This window comes from Chelonia mydas, chromosome 18 (assembly GCF_015237465.2).
Source record: "Chelonia mydas isolate rCheMyd1 chromosome 18, rCheMyd1.pri.v2, whole genome shotgun sequence".
NCBI lineage: Eukaryota > Metazoa > Chordata > Testudines > Cheloniidae > Chelonia > Chelonia mydas.
Window position 1 is genome coordinate 10571398 of NC_051258.2, and position 25690 is coordinate 10597087.

The following is a 25690-nucleotide window of genomic DNA, read 5'->3' on the forward strand; positions in this document are numbered from 1 at the left end:
CAGGTCTTAGAATGGTTTAAAGCCAAATACAATGCACTGTATTCATGTCCAGTTGGTGGGTTACAATCTTCTAACATCTGAACGATAGTCATTGCTTACTGGATGGTCATTACCATCGTAAACAGGTAAATAGTTATTTAGTTTCTGAAACTAAAACAGAAATAGTTATTTGAGCCTAGGGAGCCACTATTTATATGCAGGGTACAGTAACCAACCTTTTCAGCTGTTGGTGTCTCTTGCTTTTTAAGTTACCAATACATATCTGCTCAACAATATACGAATCATCATGTAGTAACTTGATTCTTGCCACTGAACTGGCATGAAGATGGGAACTGTCAACATTTATTTCTTATTTTAGATTGTGCGTGATCCAATATGATTAGCTGCTTCCCTCAAAACCCTTCCAGCTTGAACGGCTAGATGCTCACTGCAACAAGTATGAATTTTATATGGGACAGTAGCAGTGAGCCTAAAGCAATACTGAGCCAATGCACAGGCTGAACTGCTAAAACCTACTTTAAAAATAAAACATGCAGAGAAATGTACACCGAAAGTGAAGCATTCAGTTTAGTTTGTGTAATGGACCTTTATGGATTTTAAATTCACACACATTAACTGATCATCACAGCTTCTCTTTACACATTGAACCTCTACCTTTCACGTATTACAAGCATTACAAATTGTTTTACTCTAGCCTTAAATTTAAAAATACCCTTACCGTGTGCCTTTATTTAAGAACGTGACAAATAAGTGAATTCAAGAGTAAAACTTTAATGGACCTCTGCTTATTTCTAATCAAAAGTTTACAAAAAGTATGCATGTTTGCTGAAATCCGCAACATGTTACTCAGTAATTTTGTGGCAATAGCATACCCCACGATGAAACTTACACAGCAAATGCCATGTTGCAGGCAGGAAGTCATTGCAATTGTAAACCACTTTCAGAGAGACAAAGAGCCCAATAGCACCATTAAAAAAAAGTAAACAGCAAGATATTCCTTATATTTTTTTAATTGAAAAAACTTACAAAATAAGACTTAACTCCATTACAGATAAAGTCAATTTTCCTAGTTTCTTTGAGTTACGGGACAAGCCACCATCTTTCCTCCAAGTCTATGTCTATGAGATCACACTCTGCTTTTGGTAAAGGAACACTGTCAAGGTTAATGAGTCCAACATTTGACGTAAAGTACCTCTGCCTCTCAATACTGTATCTATTAAAATAGTTTAATTAGGAGGTGCATTTTTTACAATTCCAAAACAAATGGTACAGTGATTTTTCAAATCAACCCAAATCTGTGCCAGCAGCTTAACACTTATGAGCAACCCTACAATAACAAACTAACTTATCAAATCACACTTATTAAATCAAAGGGTGGTGGAGGAAGTGTGTGTAAAACCAGTAAATTAAGATTTCAAGTATTGTCCTTTTAAAATATATTGCCAATGTGCCAGCAACTGGATTATATCTGTCTACAATACAGCTCTGAACAGGGTGTGGTTATTTTTCTGAAAACTAAACAATCATTTTGCAAAAAATGATCTCTCTGTTTTTAGTACTGAAGAATGCTGTTAAACTATGTGAACCAGTAAGCCCTACCACTCTACTCCAGTGAACAGATTCACAAAAGCATTATGAATCTGGTGTAAAAAAATGAAGTGAACTTCTGGCAGAGCACTTTATGCATCTGCTTTCAATTGCACCCAGGGTCCTGAATATCAACAAAGTGCACTCTTATGGTAAGATTCTTTAACCAGTACAGGTCTTCTGTGTTCTGGACCCCAACTCCACAGAAGACAAATGAATGTCTTTATATTACATCTACATTCCTCCACTCTTAAGAATAGCCTTCTAGAGAGAATGTACAGTTTCAATTAGTGCAATATGACTCAATAGAACTTTTCTTTAATTTTTTTTTTTTTTTTTTACAGTAAACAGTCCTTTATACAGACCCACAAACTATTTTGTACTTCCTTATTTACATCAAACAGTTGTACATATATACATATTATCAAAATACAGAACTTCCCCCATAACATTTCAAATGTCTTGTTATTCAATAAACACTTTTAAAAAAATTGTTCTCTCAAACTAAAATAATCTCATACAGCAAAGACTCTAATTGCATTCATTTGTTTCCAGTGCACTGTGTTCTTCAATTACAGAATACACTTTCCACCAACCCATTTTTGTTCTTTCATTTTATTTTGGAGACAGAATACCCTTATCCCCTGGATTAGTACTTGCAATGGTGTTAGGGAAATTCGGTCTGGCAGTAAGTCGGATGGTTTCAGGAGTCCACCTCCAATTCTTCTTGGTTTTCACTGAGTCTTAGCATAAGTTGTTGCTCATAATAAAGGCTCTTTGCATAGTTTATTTCTTGAGATAACTTTATTGCTAAGACTTCAGACTTCACATGGACCTGCACAAATAAAAGTTTATTATACATACAGAAGTATTAAGAGTAGTGGGAAAATGTAATACCACTGTGAAGAGAAATAAAAATATCCACTTAAAGTTACTACCTGCAGTTATCTAACTGCAATGACCAGGCTGGTTACTTTAAGGGGTAGTCCTATCTAGTGTTAAGTAGAAAACTAGAAATTGGGACTCCGTTTCTGTTCCCAGGTGTGCCACTTACTTGTTATTTTCCCTATCTCTGAAGTAGAGATTTCCTTACCTAGCTTAGTGCTGAAGTTGAGTGAATTAATGTTTGTAAAAGGGTTCTGAAATACTCTGATAAACAGTATTTTAATTATTTACGTGGAACTTGGCTCAAAGAAACAGACAGGCAGACAACTAGAGATATTAGGTATGTTATTTTTATTGGAAGGAGAGGGATGGGCCATACAAGTACTTTGGGGCCAGTCATTTTACCCCTCCTATCTTTTCTGTGTTTTTTCTATTTAGAATGTAAGTGCTTTGGGGCATGGTCAATCTCTTACGGGGCACGGATCTCTGTTCACGTCTCTAGGTGCTACTTTAATACTTACATTAGTAAGTGTACGAACTCCAGTTGCATTAGAACTGAGAGCTCTACTATATTTGATCTGTCTACATTACAAAGATTAAATTTACTATACACAGGGAATAGATATCATGAGTTTGGAGAGAATATTTTGCTACTACAAGGTGAGAAAGCACAGACATAACACTGTAAAACAGCCTGATGGGCTATTCCATTCAACTAAGGAATACTGGGTCAGGCTTCTGAATTTGTTTTTTTTTTTAAATTAGATTCCGCCCCTAGTAATATCATCCTGGGTAATGCCCCGCCTATCATTCTGAGTGGATTTCTTGTCCTCAGGAAGTGGAACAGTCCATATATGTCAGTGATACCTTCCCTTATTCAGGGAGCTCTGGGATTTCCTTTGATCTTTCTCCCAAGTTTACAGAACAAAAGTACCAGGATCACTTCTGCACCCAGGTCTCCCTCACAGATAGGCAAAACACCATTAAAAGAAAAGACTACAATGTCTACTTTTGCTGTCAGCTGAATGGCATTGTTATAATTCAATGGCACAGAAGACAGTATACCAAGGGTGCCAAAGCATTGGACTATTGCAATATCGAGAGCACAAAACGACAACACGAACAGAAGAGTAAGTGCTGGGTCCTCACCATAGGTCTCTGCTGTGATGGGCCTGGCATTGCTACACCGCTACTTGTGCTGACAGCTTTCTTGGTCAGCTGCACGTAGACCTTCCCGTGGTCCTTTGAAATGAGGCAGTGGTAGAGATGATCGTATTTGACTTCCAAGAAGATGGCATCTCTGTCTACATAATCCCCACTCTTCAGGAAATAAACAGCTTTGGATGAAATGAGAACGCAATAGCTGTCTGTGTTCTCCACTGCTATGAAACTGCAAAAACCGAAAGATAAGTCAGTGGTTTTTCACATCGTCTCATTTGTAAAACACTGAGCTGGGAGGGAGACTATTCTGTTCTTGTACTTGCTACTCTCTGTGTGACCTCTGAAAACCTACCAGGAAAATGAACTGCAGCAGAGAGAGCGCTGTGACCTTAGGATTCAAATGTTTTTATTAGTCCATCAAAAATAAACTGAAGTGTGCCTCAAACCATCACCCTTGCACAATAAGTGTAATATTAATATTAAAGTGCCCGTTTTGTAGCCTTTCTTGCTTTGGAGATTAGGGCTACAAGATAGGCAGAAAGAAAAGGAGGACTTGTGGCACCTTAGAGACTAACCAATTTATATGAGCATAAGCTTTCGTGAGCTACAGCTCACTTCATCACTTCATGAAAGCTTATGCTCAAATAAATTGGTTAGTCTCTAAGGTGCCACAAGTACTCCTTTTCTTTTTGCAAATAGACTAACACGGCTGCTACTCTGAAACCTGTCATTATGCAAGATAGGCAGAATTACAGGGTTAACTCTAGATCAAACAAAACATTGGGTATACCACAGTCTCACTCAAACACCAAAGAAAGGCAGAGAGTTAGAAGTGATAGAGAATAGAAAGATAAGAAAGCAAGGCAGTGAGATAGCATGATAGCATACCAAGTTTTACTGCCATCACTTTGTTGGTTAGGGGTATGATTTTTTTTATATTTATGATTTTTTTAATATTTATGTCAGTAGGAGAGGAATAAGAGAAGAGAGGAAAAGGTAGAGATGCATTCACCCCATGACATAGGTGGCTGGGAGCATTCTATTAATAAATATTGTTCAGTGGGGAGTTTGACTGAGTCACTACTCTACCTTTCAAACCACACAAGAAATTTCCCCAGCACAGAGACGTAGTTGGGGTGTTTTTGTTTGTTTGTTTAAAGCCAATTTTATTGCTGACACATTCTTTAAATTTCAGAGTAGCAGCCGTGTTAGTCTGTATCCGTAAAAAGAAAAGGAGGACTTGTGGCACCTTAGAGACTAACAAATTTATTTGAGCATGAGCTTTCATGAGCTACAGCTCACTTCATCGGATGCATTCATTCTTTAAATTGAAATTGTTTGTAAATCTACTCTGATGTCTCTCATGATACATTACAAACTATAATGCTTCACTTTTCTTTCTTTAAAACAAACAAACAAAAACAAACAAAAACAATGTTAACCTGCTGCCTGACCAGTAGCTAGAGAAGAGAAATTAGCTGTTTAACATTGGGGGTGAAAGGTTAAGCAGCAAGCAGGAGGGTTTCCCAGGGAGATTAGTTAGTTTGAGTGATGAATATGGGAGGGAGTATAGGGTGAATTAAGGAGATTTAGAGAATTATACTGTCTGAAAAAGATCAATGTAAAAACAATGAGAATTCAAAAGTGAAATATTTTATACATACACAACATTTTGAGTCACCATACAAGCCTGAACACTAATGGCATATTTTACAAATTTAAATATGTATTTAGTTTCTCTATTCACACTATTAAATGAGTGTGCTAAATGGATTTTTTAGTGTTATTCCTGCACTGTCAGTAATTCACTAGTGTATGAAACACGCCTGCAGGAAGGAGATTCTACTCCTTTAGATCAATTATTAGGCAGTTTGAAAATTATTTTGCATAGCAACAATTAACATTCTCACTATGTTATTTTTAAATCTCCCTCTTCCAAATGGTCACAGCTTGAGAGGTCTATTGAAATTTTTCAGAGTTGCTATCCAAATGAAACGGACAACTTTGTGTTACCTGTCCTATTTTCCTTACCAACTAAGTATTCTCTGCAGTCAGTGTTTCTGCAGATCCAAACTGTGTGCCAACATGCGACAACCACAGCATGAGCCTGCTGATGTAATATCTCAAAGATGAGCAGATGATATTTGCAAAATAGCTGCATCAGTCCATGTATTTAGCCCATAGGTATGACATACATAATAATTTATACCTGTCAAAGGATGCTCCATGCTGTATTGACTGGACAAAATGAGCCTGGATCAAAGGTGCTGAGGCAGGCTAAACTCAGAAATTCCATGCTTTAGTTTATGCCTCAGCTTTAACGCTATGCTAACCTACTTTGTGTGTCTAATTCATTACCTGAATTGTTCATAGAAAAGATGGAAGACGACCTATTAGATTATCTAATCAGTCCCTGGTCTGCACAGAACAGAATAGTTTCCTCCAAAATATTCATACTTTTCACCTTAATTACTAACCAGCCCACTGCCTTGTGTCATTATTCTATTACTTTCCGTGTGTAGTACCTCAACCACATCCCCCACAGGCTGCTGTTTTCTAAGCTGGTTTCAGAGTAGCAGCCGTGTTAGTCTGTATCCGCAAAAAGAACAGGAGGACTTGTGGCACCTTAGAGACTAACCAATTTATTTGAGCATAAGCTTTCGTGAGCTACAGCTCACTTCATCGGATGCATACTGTGGAAAATACAAAAGATGTTTTTATACATACAAACTATGAAAAAATGGGTGTTTATCACTACAAAAGGTTTTCTCTCCCCCCACCCTACTCTCCTGCTGGTAATAGCTTATACAGCAAGTCTGCCTAAATGTTTCATAATCCCTCTCCCCTATCTTTCTCCTTTGCACCAATACAGAAATAAAGAGAATCGTTGAAAGCACTTGCCTCTGAGCTGACAACTTGCAGGGCATATTACAGATCCACAATATTAAAACTAAAAAGTGAAAACTGCAGTTGTTTACTGGGCACTTTTCATTGCAGCCCACTGCTGGGAGGTTGCTTGGCTAGGCTAAGAGGTCTTGTTCATTGTTAATGGCAATGGAAAGTGGGATACAGATCATAAGGAGCACTGCAGGACAGGATCCAGCAAATAAGCAGCTCTTGCCATTATGGGCAGTGGCAGGAAGATGCAGAGAAAGTCACTGTTACATGTTCTTGGAAGTTCTTCTTTCACAGACTTCAGTGTAAGGAGAGAAATACCAAAGGGGTTGTAGGGCACAGCCAGTGGAAGGAGTTCCTGAATTTCTGATAAATGTTATTGGTAGAACCGGGTGGAAATTTTTGTATGGAAAATGCCAATTCATTGGAATTGAAACGTTCCGCAGGAACATGTCGATTTTGATGACATTCCAGTAGAAACCAGGCAAATTTCTCATGGAACCCTGCCTGCTACTCAGGTTTTGAAACCTGATTGCTGGTTCCTCAGCAGCCTACTGGGGAGCCAGAACTCCCAGCTCCTTGTCAACATGGACTGACAGGGAGCCAAGAGCCTGGGAGTCCCTGGCATCCAAGCTCGCTGGCAGCCCGAGCTCCCAGGGCTTCCATGGTCCCTGACTCTGGGATAGTCTGCTGGGCACACTCTGGCTCCCTGGCCGCTCATCTGGCAGGCTGCCACAGACAGCCAGGGACCGAGGTGGAGGATTCCCAGCCTGTCTGGCTCCCCAGTGATGCCCTCCTGGTGTCCAGGGAATCAGGCAGCTGTTCTGGGAAAAATTCTGATAAATTTTTTTTCCTACTACAAAGTGCAAAACATTTCAAAATTTCAAAATCTTTCATGGAACGGAAAATCCAGTTACTAATCAGCCTTAGTTGTTGGCTGCGAAACTTTCATCAGCTCGACCATTTGAGAAGCATTTTGTGCAATATACCAATCTACATCTGACTGAACCACTGGTTATCAAATAGGATTTTAATACCAAAACATCCAGCAGGGTCAGTTAATCAGATTTCTCCTCACCCCTCAATAAAATGACTAGGGCTCCTAGCTGCTATGGTAACACAAATAATAATACCATCGGTTTCTGATTAAAAGAATCATGCCAATAATCTTCAACGAATTCTTTTTATTACTAGCTTACTCCAGGAGGGTTCTTCTGTATTGTACACTTAACTCTTTGTCTTTTCCCCTCATGCCTTTGTCTCGCCTAATCATGATAATTCATAGAGCCTCCTGTCATTGTAAACCCAGATGGCACAATTAAGGAGAAGTCTCACCACACCTTATCTTTAGGGTTGGTTTGTTTTTGTTAATGATTTTTTATGCTCTTAATGTTTCAAACGCTAACTGCATTAGTTATCATATGTATCTATTCTACTGTTTGGACTACAGGTGTGCCATTTAGAAGATAGGTAAAGGCCTTTGAAACTAGTCTGATTAAAATAAAGGTTATCAAATTAAATCCATCTTGCTTTAGTTCTATGTAATATATGCATAGGCCATTCTATTCCTAACACTCTTTGCTTGACAAACTTCTTTTTTTTTTAAAAAACACAACCGTCTCCCCTGATCTAGTGCCTCTCAATTCAGTTATGAAATAAAATGAACAGTTTATGTGTCAGTTTATATGTTGCTGTTCCCAGGGCCCAACTGATAACATTCTTCTCAGATGCTCATTTAACTTACTATTTCTAGCTAACAATCCCAACTTTAATTTATCTGCTATACTACGATACGAGTGGTGGGTCCTGTGGAGGATCAATGTAAACAAACTGTCTCGCGGCCCACCAGTGGATTACCCTGACAGGCCGCGTGTGGCCTGTGGGCCGCAGGGTGCCCACCACGGTACTATACTGTTCAACAGCAGTAGCTCTCACAGCCTTAGATGGTTAAACATTTACATATCTTGTTTTTTAAGAGGACAACACAGCTAAGACGGTAGAGTTGTCTCATCATTTTCTGAGGAGTGTGATGGGAATTTTAATTTTAAGTTGATACTAGAGACTTAAACAGATATTAGAGACTGGCAGAACACGGATTTCTCCTCACAACACACCACTGTGACAAAACAGGTACTATGTTTTATACCCATTTTAGAGACAGGTAAACTGAGGCACAGTGAGGTGCTCTGGCTTCGGTCAGAAGTTTCCAAACTGTGGTTCATAGACCAGTGATGGTCCACAGAGAATTTACTAGCCAAATGGTTCTGGTTTTCCTTGTTCCCAGCTGCTAAACTGCATTAAAAGAAGTTAATAGACAGACAAATTTGTAGTATTATTATTCTACGTAAGAAATTGCCACAGAGAAGTTATGAAATTTCAGATGGGAAAGGAGGCGGTCTGTGTAATTGCAAATGCATGGGGAGATAATCATGAGACAGCCTCTATTAAAATGTGGCCCACCCTATGAGAAACTATTATATCACTGGTTTCAGAGTAGCAGCCGTGTTAGTCTGTATCCGCAAAAAGAAAAGGAGGACTTGTGGCACCTTAGAGACTAACAAATTTATTTGAGCATAAGCTTTCGTGAGCTACAGCTCACTTCATCGGATGCATTCAGTGGAAAATACAGTGGGGAGATATATACACAGAGAACATGAAACAATGGGTGTTACCATACACACTGTAATGAGAGTGATCAGGTAAGGTGAGCTATTACCAGCAGAAGAGCTGGGGGGGGTGGGGGGAGGAGGAGGGGGGAACCTTTTGTAGTGATTTGCAAACTGGATATAATTAACTTAGGCTTGAATAAAGACTGGGAGTGGATGGGTCATTACACAAAGTAAAACTAATGCCCCATGTTTATTCCCCGCCCCCCCCCCACTGTTCCTCAGACATTCTTGTCAACTGCTGGAAATGGCCCACCTTGATTATCTCTACTGAATTGATTATTCACTGTATGCATCCGATGAAGTGAGGTGTCAGGGATGTATTTTGAGGAACAGAAGGGCAGTGATTTCCTGGTGAAGCACTGACATTTTAGCAAATTTGTAGTTAAACCTTACATTTTGTTCCAAGTTTGAGTCACATATCATCATGCGTTTTCTTTTGTCAACAACACACATCCTCTCCTCTTGTGCTTAAAGTTTCAACAGAAGAGCTGAAAACTAAGATATTACTTTTGTTTTTTTCTATATTCCTACATTTCTATGATTTAAAAAATCAAATAAATAAAAGAAAATGAAAAATTAAATGAAACACAATCCAGTAGAACAAAGTAGAAGCAACCAGATCTCTGGAGAATTTGTGGGGCTTTAACTACATCAGGAAGTAATTACACAATATTTTCCAGAAGTAAAACAGTGAGCCTAACTGGAAAAAAATGTGGAAACATTTAGTTAGAACAGTAGAGCAAGGTATTATACCCACGCCCCCCTTTTATGGATTAAACTTTGAAGGAAAATATGCAAATAATCAGGTCTTTAAATCTGTTTTTAATTACAATACTAGGATAAAAGTCAGAGGCACAATTTTGTACTGGTTTTCCATGACAAGAGATACCGTTTTCTTGTTGAGTGATATTCCTGTTGGTGAAAGTCACAGTGAATGAGCAATACAACAGCTGAAACTGTTTTAGACATTTTTGATAATTTCACTGATGTACTTACTCATTTAGTAGCGTGCACACACACCCCCTTCCCTCACTCGTAAAAGTCTTATTTGGAAAATCTCTATAAAAAAAATTTAACTCTCAGGGCTCAAATTTTTCCCAGTTTTCTCCCAGCAGAAGCCAGATTATGGCCCCTGGCAGTGGAAAATCTGTCCACGGAGTGTGTGTGTTTCAGAGCCACTGCAACAACAGAACCTGCCACGAGACACACAGTGATCTCTAGTGCACAGCCAACAATAAAACCCTGCTGCGCGCACAGCTCCTGGAGAGCAGCTGCCAAATCTCTTAGACCCCCAACTTGAATAGTAGTAGGGAGAATGCAAAAATTGAGAGGGCAGGAAAGGTCATGGTACCACCAAATTAGATACACTGAGGCACAAGGCCAGATGTCAAATGATATAATTTCTCTAGAACCTCATCTTCTTGGAAAATGTTACTGTTTTATTCTTTCAAAGCAAAATGAGAGTAATGAGACTGATAACATGCAGTTAAACAAGACTGCTACACCATTTAGAAACCTAACTGCTCAGATTCCTTCTTCATAAATGGGGGGGGGGGGAAGAGGACCCTGGCCATGTAATTGAGGAAAGGACTTGACATCAAGAGATATGGGTTCTAATCTTGAGTCTGTCATAAACTGAGACACTCACCTTGGACTAATTACTTAATATCTTATTGCCTCAATTTTCCTTATCCGTGAAACCGAGATAATGACAATGAGCTAACTTATTAGGGTTTTGTGAGGCTACATCAAACGATATTTATAAAACATGTGAACACACTTGGAAGGGAGGGGATGGTGGAAGTTCTCAAGCACCAAAAATATCCTCCAGGAAATCAAAAACAAGAGAAATAGGTGACGTGGATAAAAAAAGCTTTTAGTGGCTATCACAAAGACACAATGTATTTTCATATAATGATTATATTATAACACAGCAGTTGCTGGGTTAGTACTTACAACTCATCTTGGATGTTGTCTGTCAGCTTGAATAGCTGCTCCTGTCCTTCTGCCTGGCTTTCTGAATACCGGGGCAATAGTCCTTGAGGGCCTCTACAACAGCGTGGCTTTCTCACTCTCTCAGCCTGCGTCCTACATACAAAACACACATTAACTGATTTAATGTGACTTAAGTTTCCCTTGGAAACTTTACTCCATATAAGAAGTCATATTATAAGCAAGGTTTGGCATGAAAAAGTCATTAAGTTTTTAGATCTCTGTTGGTATTTGCTTTGTATAAATACAATATTATTTTATCTGGGCATCTCTCTAGTAGATACAGATCTCTATGCTTCTTTTTTGCAATTTTCCATTGAAATCTGGTCTGAAATTGAAAAGAAAGCAGGTGAAATTGATGTGGAAAAGCACTGTGAAGCACAACGGCCTGCAAATTTTTAATAAAAATATGTATTACTACATAAAGGTTTTTACCCTTTTTTCCAGAAACAGGAATCCATATGTGATGTATCCAGACAGTTATTGCATTTGTTGTAGAAGCTTGCATGTCGATGGACAAGATGGCAATAGGCTGAAAAGTAACGGACACCCACAAGCACGATGCACATGTTCACGCTCGACCCACTGGTGTCTGCATCAGTACTATAGTGAATCTTTACTTAAAAAAATCCTGGATGCTTTTAAACCTTTGGACACCACCACCACGCGGAGAGTTGTGCCGCAGGATACCTACCCCTGCTTCTTTCTTTGCCTCTTCCCAATCCCACCACTTGGAGACTACTGCCTGCTGTTCAGAGCTCTCTTTCAAGCGAGTGCTATTAATTTTTCAAGAGGCTTCTGAGAGCCGAACCCAGTATTTTTGATTATTGAACCCTACTTCCCCACTTAATGTTCTCTACAGACACTGCGGAATGAACGGCTGTTGTCCTTTTGATCTGACGAGGGGGAAAATCCCACAACAATTAGTTTACTTTTTAAGCTGCTTGGCAACAGCACACAAGAGTACTTGCCCGCTAAGTTTTGCTTGTTGCAGATGTTTTCTCTGGAGTCTTGTTACTTCTTTAGTGCTTTTCCTTTTCATCAACCCTATCCCCATACACACACACACACACACACACTTTTAAACTCTGCTTTCCTCTGGGTTTTTGGCATCCCTGCCTACTAACTCTAATCATGGCAAACTATATTTTTACTGCCTCTACTCTTCTTGGCTACAGCTATTAGTAAAAGTCATCTTCTATATGTCCCTCATGTGCTGCCTTTGACTCGATTCACAGCTTTATTTGCCATAACTGTCTATTTATTGAGTCACTTATTGTGACTAAATTCACTTTAAGCACTTGACTATTGCTGCTTCCAGTGCTTTATTTTATTGTAGCCTCCGTGGCACGGTATCGTTCAGCTGGCTCAGTGGAAGTAAGAAATGGAAACCTCCCTTTCCCAGTCCCTTGGAATGCAGAGAACAGGCTACTGTCATAAATGCCATGGACTCGTGTAGAAGGCTGTGTTTGTTTATTTTTACCTCTGAGCTATTCTTTTAAGTCTGCACCTGCAATGCTGGAATAATAAGTGCTGGTAAAGAGAGGATAGATGTCAGATTTGTAGGATTACTATTGTACTATTTGTAGGATTACTATTGTACTATTCAAACATCGGAAGGAGCATACAAAATGGCAACCTGAAATGTCTCAAATGTATAATGTAGCCGCAACTGTCATCCTTAAAAATTTCCAATGTTGCCTCTACAGCTAGCTGACATTCCCACAGTTTTGTTATTAGTAGCTGTCTAAAAACATTGCTGTATCTAATTTACCTAGGAACTGCTGTGTTGTATGCGGTTTAGAAACCTGTAGCTAACTAGTGCCCATCAGTGGTCTTTCTTGCACTGCAGAAAAAAAGATAAAATATTCCCCCTCGTGCTGGTGTTGGAGGTGGGTGCAGGGATGAATTACAAAAGGTGTAAAGTAATAAAACAGCATTTCATAAGGGACACGTACTCAGAAGTAAAACTAGACAGCACTTATTAATTTATCAAAATTCTTGCATGCTCCTATTTCCAGGCAGCTGGAATATACTGTGAAGGAGGCTAGTTTGTAACCAAAGAACTTAAATAAATAAAAGGTTTAAGCAGAAATCACGACATATCCATCAGCTTCTCAGAACATTTTACTTGTGGACCTTACTTGTGTGAATTTTCCTTCTCTCCATGCACCATGTTCTCGATATCTTTAAAGGCCCAGCTCTACCACCCTGCACCCACACACTTACAGGCAGGTTTTCACAACTTTACAAAACAAAATGAATTGTTGAATATGAAAGAGAAGATTAGCGATTACAAAATGGGTACAAATTGGTTATTGTCTTCTTATTTTATCTGCTTCCCAAGTCTGTACAGCCTCTCTCATCCTTCCAGAGACTTACAATTGCAAAAATTCAGATCAAGAAAAGAATCCACAATCCTAAAAGAAGTAGTTAAGCCAACCTAAGCCAGACAGCACTAAGCAGACAGCACTAGGTCGACAGAAGAAATTCTTCCTTTGACCTCGCTGCTGCCTCTCGGGGAGATGGATTTACTGAAGTGGCAGAAGAATTCCTTCCATCGCTGTAGTAAGGGCTTGTCTACACTTGAAATGCTATAGTTGTAGCACTTCAGTGTAGAGACACGACCATCATTGATGGGAAGAGTTCTTCTGTTAGTGAAGGTAATCTACCTTCCTGAGAGTTTGGTTGCTAGGTTGACAGGAGAATTCTTCCGTCACCTAGCACTGTCTATGTTGGAGGAGTAGGTCAGTTTAATTACACTGCTCAGGGGAGTGGATTTTTCACATCCCTGAGTGATGTAGCTAGGTCGACCTAACTTTTTAGTGTAGACCAGGCCGAAGCGTCTGCACTGAACTGCTGCAATTGTGCTGCTGTAGCGTTTCTAGTGTAGACAAACCCTCTACCAGCAACATTTGATTTTCAGTCTCTCCTGCCCTGTTGTCACACAGCTTTTGATTTTGGCGAATGAAGAATCACTTCTCTAGTTAAAAAACTAAGAAGCAGTATCATCAAGTGGACTGAGTAGGGAACTAGGAGACAACACCTAAGATCTAATCTTGGCTCTGCCACAAACTCACTGTGTGATCTTGGACCAAGCACACTGTACACTCTTCTGTGTCTTAGTTTCCCCATCTGAGAACACACAATACTTCTACCCGTACATACTTATCTTACATAACTTTCAGAGGACTGATTGTACAGCATTTTTAAGATGTAAATGCTATATAAGGGCTAATTATTCCAACCATCCCTATTCAGATGTTGAAAGCTAGTATATGACAGAGTGATGTCCTTTACTTCACCCTGAACCTATCCAAAAAGAACCTTTTTGCCAGTTTCAGTTCATACACATCTCCACTAAAATGGCATTAATATGCATATTTAAATCAGAAATGGTCTGTGAGGATTTAGGGCTGCATGGTATGAGATATCTGCTGCAGGTCTGAACATGTATTTTCATACCTATAATCTATATTTATACCTATAAATAAAGAGGAGTGAAATAAAATGTTTGAAGCAAATTTTTCATCAATAGCATCTGTCTGAGGTGGAGTAGCCTGAGTATTAAATGATCATATTGAATTCACAACCTAAAGTGCTTAAACAAAGATTTTAATTTACTGAAGAATTACTTAAAGAGCCTAGTCTGAGAGGGTAAATTGGTGGAGAACTTCAAAAGTGTCATATATGTGGACAGTTAAGACAATGTAAAAGGAAGTGAAAGGGGAAGAACTGTGGTCTAGTGGTTAGAACAGGACACTAGGAATCCTGGGTTCTATTCCCATCTCTGCTACTGGCTCACTCTGTGATCTTGACCATGTTACATAACTTTTGCCCCTCAGTTTTCCTATAGGTAGAACAGGAATAATAAAACTTCATAGGGGTATAGTTGGCTTAATTGTTAAGTACTTCTAGATCTGTGGATGAAGTCTGTGTGAGATGTGCAAATCACCACCAATTTCTACAATTATAATACAATACTAAATAAAATTTGTTTTTCTTAATGAAAATGCAAAATGTTTGAAGGCTATAGAACATACTCCCACAATAGGAAGCAGAGTCCCACCCTCACTATCTTTCCATCTTGCTGTTAGTTCCACCCTTGTCACACACACTCCTCAAAGAAAAAGCAGGGTGTCTGAATATCCCACATTTAAGAGAGCAGAACAACAGAGAAATTATTGTTTCTGGGCAGCCCTCACTGGCTCTTAAATCTTTCTGCAGCACCTAGATACTGTAGCGACAAGTGATTCAGAAATGCTTACGTAGTGACAGATTTAAGGAGTGACTGGCTTACTCTTAACAAAAGGTTTAAACTTAAGCTACAGGTCAATAATTAACTTTTCAATGAAAGACTGTTCCATTATGTATTCAGGAAAGTGAAATGAATAATGGATCATTAATCCACCTGCCCTGGAATGGGCAACAAAGTATCCAATAATTTTCAATATAAAATATTCTTCCAGTAACACTCTATCATGTCATTTTTACAATATTTTGTCAACTTCTCTTCTGCAGCACAGAATCTGGAGGCACCTGAAAGGTAGCATGTGAGAATGCTGTGGGAAGTGGAGAGAATAAGTCCTTCTAATCTTAACTATTCTTCAGAAATCAGGACATCAGAGAGTGCTGGTTTCCAATGTCTGGCCTAGGAGCAGGTCAGAGAAACAGAAGAAAAGTGCTTGGCATTGCAATGTGTTTCTGAAAGACTCTTGGCAATTTATGAGTTAGTCTGGAAGAAATTAGGAGTACAGTGTGTCTCCTAAGCTGATTTATTTACTGTTCCTCATTGCTTTTTTGGTGCTAAGATGTTCGACCTGGTGGTAAAAGGTAATTCTCCTCTTGGTGATAAGAAGGTCAGCTGCCTTTTAATTAAGTGCCACTAATATTAACACTAATTGTGTTGCCTGTCTTAGTCCATCAGCCCTGGGCAAACTGGTTTGCTTGGTCTGGACAGCTAAAAACATTCCTCACTACTTGGGTTGGTTTTTTTTAAATCTACAATTTGTTCTGCTGTCTCAAGTTACGTTCTGTAAATAAAAAGCACCAACGATGAAATATAAAAAACTGAAAATCTATAAAGCAGAATGAACAGTGGTGTGCCCACATCTGTGATACATTAAACATGCACTCAACAGATTTGCTGATTCTTTTTTAATAAGCACACAAAGGCAATACAAGAGAGAAATGCCCTTATGTCTACTAGTCACAGCAGGACAGAGGGCTGCTCAATGGAGACACAAAGAGATTGTGAATGGTGTCAGAAGGTTGAGGCACATAGTACAGTGCTTCACTGTTCAGACAAAGCATGACACTTGAGATTCTTATTTCAATTTGTTATACGCATGTTTAAAAACCGTAAGGCTTGTATTATTGTAGCTGTGTTCATTGGTTGTCTTTTGCTTTACAATCTGCAGCTTTTTTTGTGAGTCAGCCAAAATGGCTTCACGTTTTTTTAAAAAAGGTTTAGTGAGCAAACAGATCAGGACTCAGTTGCTGTAGCAAGGCACTGAAATATCTCACTGGTGAGGGCTATTAAAGAACTTGGTGATAAACAGCATAGCTTGTTTTACAGCATATCTAATGGGCTGCAAAACAAAAATAAATGAGACCCATCATAATCAATTGTTCAGTACTTCTACAAATTATAGTTTTTTGCCCTCTGTCCCATGTAATACCCTAGGTTTGTCTGCACACTCACTATTAAAATTATATATGGCCAAATTCTGCCCTCAGGTACACAGGTGCAACACTCACTGAAGTCAATAGAAGTTGCACACACATATTTGATGGCAAAATTTGTAATACATTATTTAAAGAGGTTTACACAAATTAGTTTGGGATTATAAATCTTTAAAAGGCAGACTGAAAAGTATCATTTTGGTAAACAAAAGAAATGAACAGAGAAGTCTCTGCAAAGAAAATCTCTGTGGAATTTAGTCTTTGCATGTTTTTTCTATTGCACCTTTCCATTTCCTCATCACCCAGTCAAGAGTTGTTGTTCAAAGTATCATAGTAGTTGTAAGAAAATCAAATTCCATCTCTTTCCATCATAAGAAGGAAACAGAACACTGCATTATAAGTTGTGGTCTTGCTAAGAAACAAAAGCTTGTGAGATTTTCTAAAACTGCCTTCCTGGTAAGAAAGCCGCCACTCTTGTCACATATTGTCCCATTTAAAAAACTCAAAGCAGTAAAACACATTTTTAAATCAACAAATCAATCTTTTCCTCGGTATACCAAAATATCCTGATCCGTTCAATAGTATTTTTTTTTAAAAAAAGGATTTCAGTGAACAACCCAGGAACTAAGTTTATCTGAAGGATTTAAAGAGATCCAACAAATGTTCTCAGATTACCAGTTTCACTGATCTTAATAACATTTGTGACTTAGTGTCTGCAATGACACCAACTCTGCATATTTAAGCACTGTGTACAGTACTTAAGATGCTAAAGCATCAAGTCCTTTGCAAGAAGAAAAATCTTTTCAAGTATTTTCAAGAGGACAGTTCCTCTTGGAGGACATATCAATTTTACACATTTCCAGAGGACTTCACTGCAATTCTCAAATGAATGCATTAATATCGTTAAGGTGAAAATAAGTTAGCTCAACAGTTAAATGGATAAACAGATATGGTTGCATAAAAGGACTATATATTTGTATACAAGGTGAAGATTGAATTCACTAGGATTGTTTCTGTTTTGGGGGGATTGCCTCTGCCAATTTATATCAGAAAGGGATAAGATAGGAGGCAGATTATCTTGTTTTCAATCTTACCAATCAGATTTCCAGACACACTTTCTCTTTCTCTTCATCATAAAGTGGCTTAAAGCCCAGATACCTCTGTGCTGGGTTCTACTTGTGCCTTACCTGCCAGGCCCTTAATGGAATTGTGCATGCAATAGTACATAATGGAGTTTGGAGCCATCCAAATCCCAGAACATGATCTGAGACACTCTGGACTTGGAACATGCTGCTGTATGCAGAAGTGGATCCACAGTCAGAAGAGGATGGCACACCACCAAACCCAGCACACAGGGGCACTTAGCCACAAAGTCATCTAGATAAACTGCTCTGGAAGTTACAGAAAGTTAGGAATGGACATATCACCAAACCTATTCAGCCCTACCCACCCTCCCTATTACCAAACCCTTCCCCTGAACACTTAGAACAAGACCCTGGCTCCATTCCATTCGACAAATACTCCTACATAAATCAGAGACAAACACCTAAAAACAAATCTCTTTGAGGCCATCAAGTTCTTCAATGCTCCCACCAGTAATAAATGTCCTCAGCCAGATATATTCCTTGCTGCCAAAACAGAACTGCAACAACCGTCACCAATATCAGTGTTAAGAAAGGTGCTTCAGTTTTCCAATTTAACAGCCTAGTCATCGTACCCTATTAAAACAGTAACTTACTGGTGCTGCTACAGTTAAAGCTCTGTCAACGTTTCCATTGTAAATCCTGTTTTCCACCTTTGTATAGAATTCATCTGTAAGAAGTCTGCTCCAGGCTGTAACTTGGCATGCAAAGTTTCAGCCTGGGAACAATTCTTTTTTTCCTTTAAATAATTATGAAACAACATCCGTTTAAACAAAGGAAATTTGGCAGGTAATCTGTCCATGAAACAATTCAATCACTGCTGGTATTTTGAAGAAAGAGAATACTACATTTGTTGATCTACTTAACTGTGGAAAGAGTTTGGTGCACATAACATATTAAGTACTTTTTCTAAAGGTGTTTTACTGTGTTTAAAAAACAGATGAGGCAGAATCTCTGAGAATAAGAGGAAGAAGACTTTCAACTTTTCTCTTAAAATATGCTGTGACTAGAGAGACAGACTGCATAGTGGTCTGAGCACAAGACTGAAAGCTGTGACGCTAACTCCATCTGTAGCCTTGGGCAAGTCACTTTAGCTCCATGTCTCTTATTTCCATGATACATAAAATGGGGATAATTTCTTACTTACATCACAGATGGGTGTTGGATAAATGAAATGTATAAAGCACCCTGAAAAGTGCTAAACTGACAGGAGGCTAGAATTATTATTATAGAATTATTAGTTGCTAAAAAACATTTATTTTATACAGGCAGTAACAACTTGTGAAAATGTTCGTTGAGGCTTAATTCAGATGTGAGATGATGAGAGCTTGGACAAGAGTTTTAGCTGTGTGGACGAATAAGAAAAGCTGTATTTTAGGGCACACCTAAATGACAAGTTAGCATGTGGCAAGCTGGGGTGTAAATCTACTATGCTCCAACATGCCACACACACTCTCCTGCTGTGCACCAAAAGTTCCCTAGTGCGCACTGACCGACTGCGGTTTGAAACAGCAGTACGCAAAGTGCAATAAGGATCTTTTGCTGTGCAGCAATAGGGTCTACATGGGCTGGCAGTGTGTGGTACACTGGAGCACTGTAGATTTACCACCCCCCAACACACAAACACAGCTTGCTGTGCACTAACTCATCATCTAGACAAGAATTGGCAAAATTTAGACATAGCCTGGATGTGAGGGCCTAGAGAGAAGTGCCAGTTAAAGATAACACCCAGGTTACAAGTCTGAGTGACAAGCAGGATGGTGGTGTTACCCACAGTGAATAAGAAAGGAGGTATTGGGGAGGGCTTGGGCTTTATTAGGAGCACTGAATTTGTGTCTGTGAATGAGATTACCCAGAAATGAGGTGCAGAGGGAGAAGAGAAAGGGACCAAGGACAAAGCCCTGTGGAACCCTCCCAGAAAGTTAGAAGAGGATCCTCTGAAGGATAATACTGAAGAAGGGATTGGAGAGGTAGAGGAAGAACTGGGAGAGGGCAGAGTCATGGAAGCCAAGGAAGGGTAAGATTTCAAGAAGAGCATGGTTGATGGTATCACAGGAGGTTCACTGGTTAATGAGGTTGAAGATGGTGCACAGGTTCTGAGCTTTTAGCTAGTAAAAGATCATTAAAGATCTTGGCAAGTGAGGTTCCAGTGACGTGCAAGGGGTGGAAGCTGGACTGGAGGGAGTCTGGAGAAGAGAAACTCAGACAGAGAGAAAGAATCAAAATCTTGTCAACTGTGGCCAATTTCACGCAGCCCTACTCTAATTTAAAGCTCCTGGCTGGATGTGACTGTTCTGATGAAGTTTGTGTTAAATGTTTAAAGGTCAGTTACAGCTGCCTCCTGTCCAATTTTGGCATCAGGGGGTGCAAACCCCAACAAGGAGCACAGAAGAGATTGTATGAACTCCTACAAACAAACTGATGAGTTGTCACAGCTCTACAATGTAACTCATTCACCAGTTCAGGGTCACAGATGCCTTTAAAGCGTGTTACAAATGCACACAAAATCCAATGTTGGATTTGGCATTAGAATATCTGAGTGAACTGAAAAAACGTGTAAAATCACATGCAGCCGGACAGCTCTCTATTGACTACACACTGAAGGAGGTTCATGTGTGTTGTTTATTCCAGCAAATGCATGGAATGCATCGCACTTGTGAAATGTGCTCCCAATATGCTAGTTTCAGGCAAAAACATGCAAGGTAAACAGTGCCTAGGACTAACACCTCCCACTTACAGTCAAATCACTCCTTCTTTGGGGAATCTACTAGCTCAGATGAGGAAGACCTTTATCTGACTCAATATGCTTTTTGGAGGACTGTAGTGTCCTGGGGAAGCAACTGTTTATTATGGAGGCTGCTCTTGCCAGTTCCTCAAAGATGAGGCCATTCCACCACTTATTTTTGATCTGAGATCAGATCAGAAACGAGCCCTGTGTGTTTTAATGCAGGCACCAGGTAAAACCTCCTGACTTTGATCATTAAAATAGACCGAATAAGGGTCAGGTGAATGCACTTAAATTTTGCCTTTATAAATTTAAGACAGCTCCTGAGGGCCAAATTTTCAAAATAGGAAAGCAACAGGTCTGCTCACAGGAATGGAGGTACCTGCGGCACCCACACCAGAACTGATATTTGTACAATCTAACTAAAACTTGCATTAGCAAACTGGGTAACTGTGCGCCTAACTGTCTGGATGCATTTGCAACTACTTAATTCATACTCTATTCCTGTACGTGTATACACGCCCTGTTTGACTATTTAGTTCCATGGTATTAGCCTAACAATGTGATTTTTAACAGGACTTGACAGTTAAAAAATGTTATAAATGGAAATTATATTATTGCCTTTATTAGCTTCCAGTTTCAGCCTGGATAGCTGATGTCACAGTAGCTGTTTCATTAGGATATTTTTTAAGATGCTGAAAAATACCCTTTCACTCACTCCAATTTAAAAAAAGTCAGATGGACTTTGACAACGACCTCATTCAAAACCCACCACTCATTTCTGCTGCCTGAGAAAACTACTCCTCTCCCACCTTTGATTGCAAAGAGCTGTGGTCTCCCTCTTAAACGTTGCTTAAAACAAATCACACAGCGCCCCGATTCTTGAGAGGATGAGTCACTCCTGTCAGATCGCTCGGTGCTCTCCTGCATGCAAGCACAAGGCTTTACCTTTAACTCCCAACAGTCAAAAAAAGGATTAGAAGGTATTTGAATAATACGTGCGGCAGTTGCCTTAGCGAGGATAAAAATCACACGGCCTGTGCTTCAGGGCACAAGCTGACACCCTGAAGTCAGAGAAATCCCGCTCCATAGCACACTATTTCACTGTAAGGTGCAATGTGGGAGCCTGACTCCTGAAGCTTCTAGAATTGACTGCTTCAGAGGGGAGATGCGGCACTAGATGGAGAAAGTGTCTTCTGCAGTATGACCATTGCTACGGTGCTCACCATTAAAAAATTAGCACGTTCCAAGACTTGCCACTTTGTAATGACAACTGCTGTGTGATCACTCAATTACATTAAATAAGAAAACTATTTTGTCGTGCAGCTTCATACTTTGGGCAAGCAGCACCTGTTGAGAAAGGAAGCTAACTAACAGGCCTAAAAACTAAATTGTATATAATTAAAAGGCCATACAAAATGGATGTCCTCGAGAAAGCTGTAATGGTATTTTTCTCCAGATCCTGGTGTACGTATTTTTGAATCTGCTACAGATGATACAGCAATGGGTGCTATACAAAACTCTATGATACACAAACAGAAAAGGGCAAAGATGTTAAATACGTTGGCTGTGACACTTAAAATTTACAGTTGCAAGGAACACTTTAAACCAACTGGTAGCTCATGCAATACAATAAGGGGCCTTCTACAAGTTAACAGCCCTATCAGGTGGAAAAATTACCTATAAAATATACCAACACTTATACTAGATGAGGTTAGATCAGGGTAAGAAATAGCGCTGTCTGTACGAAATAGCCTGTATGGCAACCTAGAAAAACCTAAACAAAAACACTCAAAGTTACTTTGGATAAAGAACGACTGAAAAAGGAGAGTATGCTGGAAATTTTTTTGAAGGATCAGTTTTACTATTTTTTTTCAAATCACTTTATAAATCTGCTGCATATTAGAGATCAGACACCTATTTCTGTAAAGAAAAAAATTGAAGGTTTACATTTTTAATAGCAGTATGACTATTTTGAATGGCAGCAGTATATATTACAAGCAGTGTGAGAGGGTTAAATAGGACAGCCTCAACTCTTTATAAACTTTTGCCCTCTGGATATGTACTCATTGGCTGCCGTACAAGACTTGAGCTGTATTACACGCCTTAACGATATGGTTCAACTGTCGGTCAGGCTCGGGGCCTGGCAATGGGCCAGACCGCAATCAATGGGACACAAACCTCCCCCTTTCAGATCATCACGAAGGCTCATATTATCTCCTTTTTGTCGTGCTGGTTAAATTTATGGAGCAGAACCCCAAAGCTGCATTCCTTGGCTTGGGCCGGCCCACGCGGGCCTCCCTTTGTTTGGTACTGTAAGCAAGGCGTGCTTTGGAGGGTTGCAGGGTTGTTAGTTCAGGCACTGACTGTTTGCTCATGACTGAAATGAAAAGAGTTCAATGGAAGGGCAAAAGGACAGCACAAGTGTAAAACCCTATCCCAGCAGGCTCTGGGATCCCATATACAGACTCTGGACTAGTACGGAACATAGAAACTTGCTGTTAATGACGAAAGGAAAAATCTCATTCTAGTAACTGCTAAACAGACTAACCAGTAAGTTAGCACAATATCTTGCCAAACTGCCACTTAACTTTAACCAAAGCTATATTACTGCACACAGATGAATTTGAATAATTCAGCATAATATACTAATTAGCATGAAAATGATCTTTAACGCACTGCTCTAATTTCTTTCTTTTAAACGTGAACATGAAACCTATGCAGTACAAACACTGTCATCTGGCCAACACCACATTTAATAGTTTTTAGATGACCAGTTTTAAAGCTATGGAAGAGCTCCAGAGACCCTGATGTGACAATCTTTATGTCTATCTCTGCAGAAATAATACCTGCAATACTATTTCACATGCCGGGCAAATACAGGGTGCCTACTCTCTTTATTCATGTGAAATAATAAAATAAATATGAAATTGCCACATGGCAAAGGGGAGTTACTTGGGAATGTTTTCCTTGTGTGGGGAACTCAGGATCTGTTCAGCTGTATTTACCCCATTCATCTTATTTGCATGATCAATACAAAAAACTAGGAGTTTATCAAGAGTTAAGCTTGAAAGATTGTTTTAGTGGATTCCAGCTAACACCTCAAAAACAATGATACATTTTCTTTACAAAAAAACAAACATATAAACTGCCCCTAGCTGGTACAATATCTGGAAATGAACAGTTAAAGGATTCAGTTAAACGATCCACTGCCATAAAATCCTTTGTTATTATTTATATTATGTTAGAATGCAAAGTTTCCAAGCGAGATCTGGGTCCCTTTGTGCTAGGTGCTGTACATACGTTGGCAGACAAGGTTCCTAGTCTCATTTGCATGTTCCCCAACCCCATCCATGACCTCTTTCTGCTCCGTAGTACTGTGTACTTCCTTCCACGCTCCCCCAGGTACACTCCACTTCTGATTCCCTGCGCATACATTCATTACACCACATATTAGTTCCCTGGACCCGCTCTCTGTCCATACTCCAATACATGTGCCCAGGACCCCCAGCAACGCTTTCATTCCACTCCATGACCTGTCATTGTCTTGCTCACCTGACATGTGCTTCCTCCTCTTACCGTCTCATTCGGAGACCAGGGAGCACTGCTGCATGCCATCCTTTCACATACTCCAGTCCTGCACTTCCCAAACTCCATGTCCCTTCCTGGTCCTGCTCCCCGCTCCATGTATCATATTGGACTCTTGCTCCATCACATTGCCCTTGGGTTCTTAGCCCCCAATCTCTGGCCAAGGTCAGGAGCTGCTACAGCAAAGCCTGGAGTTGGATGATGGTCAGTTTGTATTATGAAAGTCCATATACACCCATTGTAGTAATAGCGACTTAAACACTGCTCTTTATACACATAAACACAATTCTGCCATCCTTCTCTTCACCCCCAAAGAAAAACAAAGTGAAGACGCACCTCCTTTCACCACGTCCAATTAAAAACACACACGCACACACGGCAATTCTAGGCCAAAACATTTCGGAGATATGTGCAGCTACAGAAATACCAGGAAAACTTTCAAAGCAACGTAACATTAAAACCTTTTCTGATTTTTACAAATCTTACCAGCGGAATCGCTGCCCAGTGCTTAAAGTCAATTTAAAAATATCCTTTTGTGTAATTTCAAGTTTCATGTTGAAAATAGCAGAGCTACAACAACAATAAAACACAACAAAATAAAATCAGGTTATACAGAACATATGCCAGTAAGTTCTACGGACAGTGCATCTAAATCGATAGCTATAATCTTTCTACATACACTGAACATGAAGGCTAAAAAGTAAACATGGTGGCTTACTATACTGATTACAAGAGGATAATGGGGCTTGGCTTTACCATATGCTAAATATTTCCAGAGCTCCAACAGATTTATAGTGGTCTTCTGGTCATTGAGCAGGGGAGAACAAAAAAGAAAGGAAAAGCACGCCTGGATACTCTCAGATGCTTTTTCAAGTAAAAGCTTTATTGTTACTGGAGTTAAAAGACGCTCCCTGATAAAGGACGTGTGGTATAGGGTACGGAGAAGCCTTTAAGATGCTCACAACTAACCTCAAGTAAAATAATTCAAGTGGAAGTAAATGGAAAAAAAAAAAAAAAAGGTGGAAGCTGTAAGCTCCAAATGCTCACACAGAAGCAAAAATGTAAAAGAAAGAAAAACACAAGGACTAAAAACTATCAGACATCTGATTATCCCTTTTTATGGCTTACGGAGACTGTTACAGTTCAAAGTGGCTTATGTGTCCCCCACATACGTTACCTATCTCGATCAGAGTCTATAATCTACATCGTTACGTTATACGCAATAAATCTGAAAGCTACTCACATATTTTCTACTATTTTTTTTTTTTTTTTTTTTTTTTAACTTTTATTGGTACAAGATTCATAAAGCTAACTTCAAGAAGTTACCCTAGACATACTGTACCAGACTTGAACCCCTTGGC

General features: G+C 39.4%; 1 protein-coding gene across 11 annotated transcripts in view; it reads right to left on the reverse strand.

The window, feature by feature from the left end:
* Positions 1-994: 994 nt before the first annotated feature.
* Positions 995-25690, reverse strand: part of VPS13D (vacuolar protein sorting 13 homolog D) — a 199207-nt gene continuing 174511 nt past the window's right edge. For 9 of the 11 annotated variants that reach the window (XM_043531476.1, XM_037881403.2, XM_043531478.1 and 6 more), the window contains 3 exons: positions 11154-11285; positions 3622-3862; positions 995-2422 (listed from right to left, as the gene is read on the reverse strand). In XM_043531476.1, the coding sequence (XP_043387411.1) occupies positions 2291-2422; positions 3622-3862; positions 11154-11285 (505 nt within the window). In that variant the 3' untranslated portion in view covers positions 995-2290. Of the gene's footprint in view, positions 2423-3621; positions 3863-11153; positions 11286-25690 lie in introns of those variants that run through there. The other 2 variants (XR_006286399.1, XR_006286398.1) reach the window with 1 other exon arrangement.